This window comes from Athene noctua, chromosome 19 (assembly GCF_965140245.1).
Source record: "Athene noctua chromosome 19, bAthNoc1.hap1.1, whole genome shotgun sequence".
In the NCBI taxonomy this organism is placed as follows: domain Eukaryota; kingdom Metazoa; phylum Chordata; class Aves; order Strigiformes; family Strigidae; genus Athene; species Athene noctua.
The window spans coordinates 4,560,052-4,566,079 of NC_134055.1; the positions used below are offsets into that span (position 1 = coordinate 4,560,052).

The 6,028-nt window shown below is 52.5% G+C and overlaps 2 protein-coding genes across 4 annotated transcripts; one reads left to right on the forward strand and one right to left on the reverse strand.

Moving 5' to 3' along the window:
- Positions 1 to 370: 370 nt before the first annotated feature.
- Positions 371 to 4,339, reverse strand: TAX1BP3 (Tax1 binding protein 3). 3 transcript variants are annotated; one of them, XM_074923057.1, is made up of 4 exons: positions 4,269 to 4,339; positions 2,527 to 2,646; positions 2,162 to 2,239; positions 371 to 1,946 (listed from the first exon to the last, which is right to left on the reverse strand). In XM_074923057.1, exons 1-4 carry the CDS (start codon positions 4,305 to 4,307, stop codon positions 1,809 to 1,811), a joined length of 375 nt encoding a protein of 124 aa, XP_074779158.1. In that variant the 5' UTR covers positions 4,308 to 4,339; the 3' UTR covers positions 371 to 1,808. The 3 variants fall into 3 exon arrangements, with proteins under 3 accessions (XP_074779158.1, XP_074779159.1, XP_074779160.1); XM_074923058.1 differs by lacking the exon at positions 4,269 to 4,339 and adding an exon at positions 2,765 to 4,085; XM_074923059.1 differs by lacking the exon at positions 2,162 to 2,239.
- Positions 4,340 to 4,400: 61 nt separating this feature from the next.
- Positions 4,401 to 5,458, forward strand: EMC6 (ER membrane protein complex subunit 6). Its single transcript, XM_074922850.1, has 3 exons — positions 4,401 to 4,493; positions 4,580 to 4,647; positions 4,889 to 5,458. Exon 3 carries the CDS (start codon positions 4,931 to 4,933, stop codon positions 5,261 to 5,263), a length of 333 nt encoding a protein of 110 aa, XP_074778951.1. The 5' UTR covers positions 4,401 to 4,493; positions 4,580 to 4,647; positions 4,889 to 4,930; the 3' UTR covers positions 5,264 to 5,458.
- The last annotated feature ends 570 nt before the right edge of the window (positions 5,459 to 6,028 follow it).

The following is a 6,028-nucleotide window of genomic DNA, read 5'->3' on the forward strand; positions in this document are numbered from 1 at the left end:
CAGACAACTTCGTAACTACATGTGGTTTGTTCTAGGTAGAGATCAAGGTCTTGAGTTACTTGGAGATAAGCATTATACCCTTAAAAAAAATAGAAGGGAATCCATGTATTTGTACTTTACTTGAATGCTTAAAAGCTACTCTGTCTTACTAGGTGTGAACATAAGGAAAACTAAAGCCCCTTCTCCCCCTGCTAGAGACCAGATGATTTGACAGCTCACTAACACTGCAACTACCCCCCAGTAAAACCAGACTTTACTAACCTCAGACTGCAGTGTGTTGATGTAGTCCACAATCCACCCTGAGCCAGAAAGAAGGTCTCAGCCAGAGGCATTCAAGTGAAGTGGCATTCTTAATGTTAGGAGAAACAGCTCAGGAAATCAAACTCTTGTTTTATTGTGTGTAAAATCAAGTGAAATAGCAGTACAAATAGCAGTGTATCTTTATAGTAACAAAAATAACTTCAACTTGAAAGCCTTAAAATTTTACCACTGAACTTTTAAGTTACAAAATTGAAAAGCAGGATTGTAATAATTCCATAGATTATAAAAAAAATGGTCAATAGGCATCTGCTGGTGTGTCTGAGATGCTATCACAACATACATACATGGCACAGCAGTAATGTACTGAATAAGTTAGTCTGCCACCTCCTCATGTTCTATTTACAACAGCTTACCTGAAGACTGCTAAAGGAAAGTATAGATAGTGTATAAAATCAACTGATGGGGATTGAGAACTCCAGTTTTTGGATAACCGTAAAGCTAGCTGGTTAACAAACCACGAGGATGCTAAATAATTAACTCAGTGTTGCAGCAACAATCTTAAATCCTGTGGCATGTAGATTGAAACAACATCTTACCAGAAGTTTAAGTTTGGTCAAGAGGCACTTTTGCAAGTTACTGGCATATTCATCTCTTCCATCCAATAAATCAGTGATTTAAGCAAAGTCTTCTAGAAGACAGACCAAAATCCACCCCTTCCACCTCAAGTCTGATAAGAGTGGAATGAAGAACCAAAGATTACAGCTACAAGCAGCTCTTTTGTTAAGTTCAGCAATAGTGTTTTCTTTCCTGCTCCATATTCCTTTCATTTAAACTTGATTCACTTGATGTTACAAATTACTTGGGAACAAGGAGAGTAAGTTTTTACTCTGACAGTGCAGTTGAACTGTAGTGTGTATGAACTTCTAGTGTACTTCACAGGCATTAATCTAACACTTCTGTGTTAATTGTTTCTTGTCTGAAGAGGCTGCTTTGCACAGGGAATCTCTGCAGTAAGCCGTAATGCCCCAAACCCTTCGGCATACTCTATCTAGCTAGCACACAGTGTGGGATTAGTACAGTGTTGCTCCCCACAGCAGTGTGCAACTCTTAATGCTGGCATTTTAATTTGATAGCAGGACAGGACAGTTCACTTCTAAAAGCTTAAGCACAGCAAATCCTGTTACCTTCCATAGCAGAAACCACATTTCCTGGTTTGTGCTATAAAAGAATCCTGTCAAAGTTAAGGCTTTTCCAGTTGCTCCCTTACATAAATGGGGTTTGTCCTGTCCTCCTCAAAGCCATGACTATACAATAAAGTCTTAACCATGTACCTGCAGGGAAGACTTTAGAGAAGCACTCTTGCTGGGGGGAGTAGAGTTTTACTACTGCCAGTTACACCAGAGAAAGGAAAAAAAAAAAAATAGTGTTTACCACAGTTAGGTACATGCCCTCCTTCCAGACAACCTGTCCAGGTCTAGCATTTGTTTCCTTGCTTGATACCAGTCTATTTATCTCCCTCCCCAACCCTTCCCCAACTTGATGATTGATTAGGACATCATGGATTGTTGCACAGCCTTCTGCAGGGATTGCCTGGTCACCAGCAGCCGTACCACTTCTTCATTCCTTTTAGTCAGCCTCTTCCTAGCTTGGTCATGGGTCACCATTGTCATATCCCAGCCATTCACCTAGGGAAAAAACACAAACCGAGGCAGGGGCATGGACTCGCAGCTGTCCTGTAACTGTTCTGTTGGAACTATGTAGTAGAGATGCTTATGGCACAGCTCAGTTTATAAACCCTACGGATTGTCCTGGGAAGTGCCCAGGAGGCAGCATTTCCCCCAGCAGAAATGTCTCTGTAGTGTGCACCCAGTACCACCTTAGTACTCGTCCTGGTGTTTACCTGCATGATCTTATCTCCAATCTGAAGTCCTGCAACTTCTGCTGGACCTCCTTCTGTCACCCTTGTTACATAGATACCCTGGAAAAAAATCAGTGGTCATTTGCTAAATATGGGACAGTGCAAAAATACTTTGTAGTGTATTATGGAATTCAGTTAAAAACAGGTTTGTGCAATGTTGGAAAATAGAAAAGGCAGAAAGCTAACTTAAAGCAAGCTCAGTCTGCAAATGATAACGTGGCAACAGAGTAACTTTAATAGCTATGGGAGAGGACAGAAAACAGACGCAAGTGAGTGGAGCTGGCTGGCTGAGCTGGGTATGCTCAGCCTTTGCAGAGAGAATTGCTGCAGAAAACAAAGCGTCTGACCTTGTCAGTCTTGTCTTCAGAGAAAGGGTTCTGAGTAGGATCCTGATCAATGCCCCCTCCAATGCTGAATCCCAGAATCAAATTGTCACCCTGACGAAGCTTATGTATTTCGATTCTTTGCTGAAAAAAGATAAAATAGCTGAGTACTGTGATTGCTGGAAGAAATAGCAAGTGTGTTTCAGACACAGATACTTAAGGCCCAGTTAGATTGTTCCTCACAGAGATAATGTAAACCTACCAGAGCAGGCTGCATCACAGCTTGGTGAGCTTGGGCACCGCAAGCAGCCAGCTCCAAGCCCCCTGGGCAGCACCCAGCTGTCCCGTGGCACGCTCCGTCTGTCGGTCACATGCGCCTGAGGGGTTCACAGCACTTGGCTCTGACCTGTCCTCAGCCCAACCACAGAACGGCAGGACAGGAGCCATCCGCAAGCCCATCCCAAGGGCGCCTGTGCCGTGATACAGCCAAGCTCCTTAACTACTCAGTGCTGCCCAGGGGTACAAGGGAAAAACAGAGCAGGTCTCTAAACAGGATTCATGTCTGGATAACTGGCAGTCCCTCACAGCTGGACTCACCCTGCTCTTTAGTCATGTGCTTTGTGTTCCTGCCCAGCCCTATCAATGGAAATAACAACCTATTATTAGGATGGTTCAAGATAACTTATCAACACACTTTGGTAATCCAGAAGCAGGTTCCTTGTCTGATGAACACAGGCGTCTGACAGGCTTTATGCATTACCTAAGTATTGTATAAACGCTGGCTTCTGCAATTCTTGAGCCAAGATAAGAGTCACAGTCTTAACCGAAACAGTAACCGCTCAAAGGTTCTTCAGGCTGCTCTAGTGGGAGGTGGGTGGCACTAGCTGACTTTTAAGGGTCCTTTCAACCCAAACCATGCTATGATTCTTCTCAGACATTCCTGAGCTTCCCCCAGGGCCCCGGGCTGAGGCTCTCCCCAGGGTCCAGCTTGCTCGGCCGCACAGGGTGGCTCCCCCCCCACCCCGAGGGCTGCCTGCTCCGGGGGCTGGGAGCGGCGCCACGTTCCTCAGCGGAGCCCGCGCTCGCCCCACCCACAGCACGGGAAGATTTAGCAGTGGAACGCGTGGAAGAAACCACGGGGACCCTTGCTTGCACTGTTTGTTGATTAAAGCAATTAACAGACTTTGAATCACTACTTAAACCCTGCCTAGGCCTGGCAGGTGCGCGTCCTGCCCATGGCGTGCAGGGCACCGACCGAAGCGCTCGGCCACGCCGGCGGCAGGGCCGCGGAGGCGCAGGAACTGCTGCACAGAGGGGAACACGCGTGTCCGCGGGGCGGCCGTGACAGCTCCTTGCCCCGCTGTCCTCAGGCGGCGCCCGAGCAGGAGGCGGGGGGCCGCTGCCCTCGGCAGGGCTCCGCTCCCTCAGACCCGCGGAGCTTCTTCCCGCTTCTCCCACCCGGGAGCGGGGGAATCCGTGTGTGCCCGAGCGCCGCGCTGCACGGGACGGGCCGAGCTCGCCGCGGGCACTGAACCACCTCCGCGGCGGAGAGCGGCAGCCGCCGCCCGGGCGGTAACCGGGGCCGGGGCCGGCGCCGCAGCCCGCGCGGCCGCGCCCTTCGCCCGCTGCTTCCACGCACCCGCGGCGCCTCCGCCTGCTGACAGCCCGCGGGGCGCCGCCGGCCGGCACCGCCACGGCCGCCCGCGTCCCCCCACCCCGCTCAGCGGCCCCCGGCGCTGCCCGCGGGCCGCCCGTCCCCGTCTCACCACCACGGCGGTGACCGGCTGCCCCGGCACGTACGACATGGCCCCGCCGCCCGAACAAAAGCGCCTCGCCCAGCCCCGCCCCCCCGCCGCCGCCAGCCAATCGGCCGCCGCCCTGCCCGTGCCGGAAGCGCGGGCGCCGGAAGTGAGGCCGCTTTCCCGGCGGCCCCTGCGCCAAGATGCCCGACAGGCGCTTCCGGCGGGGCGGCGAGAGGCCCCGCTGCGGCGGTAGGTCGGGCCCGGGGGGGTGGCGGCGGCGCGGCGGCGGGCCCCGCGGTGACGGCCGGTGTGCGGTGTCGCTTGTCCCTTGGCAGGGCGTGAGGCGTGACGGCCGGGCCTGGCCGGGGGTTCCCGCGGAGCAGCGCGCTGCCGTGGATGAGAGGTACGGGCCGGGGGAAGGCGGGAGGGCCCCGCGGGCGCCGGGACGGGGCCTCTGCGCGGGCGCCGAAGGTCATTGAGCTCCCGCCGCGCTCCGGCACGACGCCCCTGAGGGCGGCCTGGCGGCAGCGACCGCCCCGGAGCCGAGCGGGCTCCCCGCGGGAGGCACCGCTTCAGCGCGGAGCGGGGCTGCGCCGGGCCAGTCCGCCCCCCGGCCCGTACAGCGCGTGTCTCCTTTACCCCAGTGTCGTTAGGCGGGAGGAGGAGCCCGAGCCCGGCTGGGAGCCATGGCCGCGGTGGTGGCCAAGCGCGAGGGGCCGCAGTTCATCAGCGAAGCGGCGGTGCGGGGCAACGCCGCCATCCTGGACTATTGCAGGACCTCGGTCTCGGCCCTGTCGGGAGCCACGGCGGGGATCCTCGGCCTGACCGGCCTGCACGGCTTCATCTTCTACTTCCTGGCTTCCGTCCTCCTCTCCGTGCTCCTGGTGTTAAAAGCCGGACGGCGATGGAACAAGTACTTTAAATCCCGAAGGCCGCTTTTCACGGGGGGGCTTATAGGAGGGCTCTTCACATATGTCCTGTTCTGGACTTTCCTCTACGGCATGGTTCATGTCTACTAAACCAGCTAGGAGCCACTTTAGCTGCAGTGGTTTTTAATGAAGCAGGAGGACTGTTGCCAAAATTCATCTACACAACTAGGCCAGCTCACCCTTTAAACTGTTGTTCATTGCTTGTACTGTTAATTCTGTCGGTAAATTATGTCGAAGTACACATGAATCAGTAGTACTGTTGTAATTAAACAATGTGAAACACCACACAGATGCCTCCCATTTGTTTGGTCGTTAAGGAGTAACTCTTGTCCCTAATTGCAGGCACAACTGTGAGTTTTGGTTAATGCAGTCCCTTGTATTCTTTGCATTTTGGATAAGATGTGCCAGTTACAAGTCCCTTCTACATTTGCTGCCTGTCCCTGCACACAAATACTGATGAAAGCAGCGTGTAACACAGCACTCTTAAAAAATAATCTACTGACACAAGGAAATACCACACAGTAGCGTGTAATTAAGTGTATACGAAGGTTTGCTACAGAAATGTAATGGAGTTGCTAATGCAGATGTTATTTCCACCATTGCTATATGGACATGCTATCAGTAAATGACACTGTCATGGATATTGTTCACTGGCATATACCAAAGTTGATAAGTAATGCTCTCACAAGCCACGCTTTGCTCCTTTTTAGTACTGTTGTGTCCAGTGAAACACAGACAACCGAGTGTGTGCAGTGTCTCATTACCTGCCAGCTCACTCTACAGAACACACTTGTAAGCCTGCTGGCATTTTCCACAATGAACAGTGTGTTGTTGTGGTTCCACGCCTCTGGCAGG

Coding starts and splice junctions, on each gene's coding strand:
- TAX1BP3 (XM_074923057.1), bottom strand. CDS start 4,307: ATGTCGTACGTGCCGGGGCAGCCGGTCACCGCCGTGGTG. Junction 2,647..4,268: donor AGCCGGTCACCGCCGTGGTG/GTGAGACGGGGA, acceptor ATCTTTTTTCAG/CAAAGAATCGAAATACATAA. Junction 1,947..2,161: donor TTGGAGATAAGATCATGCAG/GTAAACACCAGG, acceptor TTTTTTCCCTAG/GTGAATGGCTGGGATATGAC.
- EMC6 (XM_074922850.1), top strand. CDS start 4,931: ATGGCCGCGGTGGTGGCCAAGCGCGAGGGGCCGCAGTTCATCAGCGAA.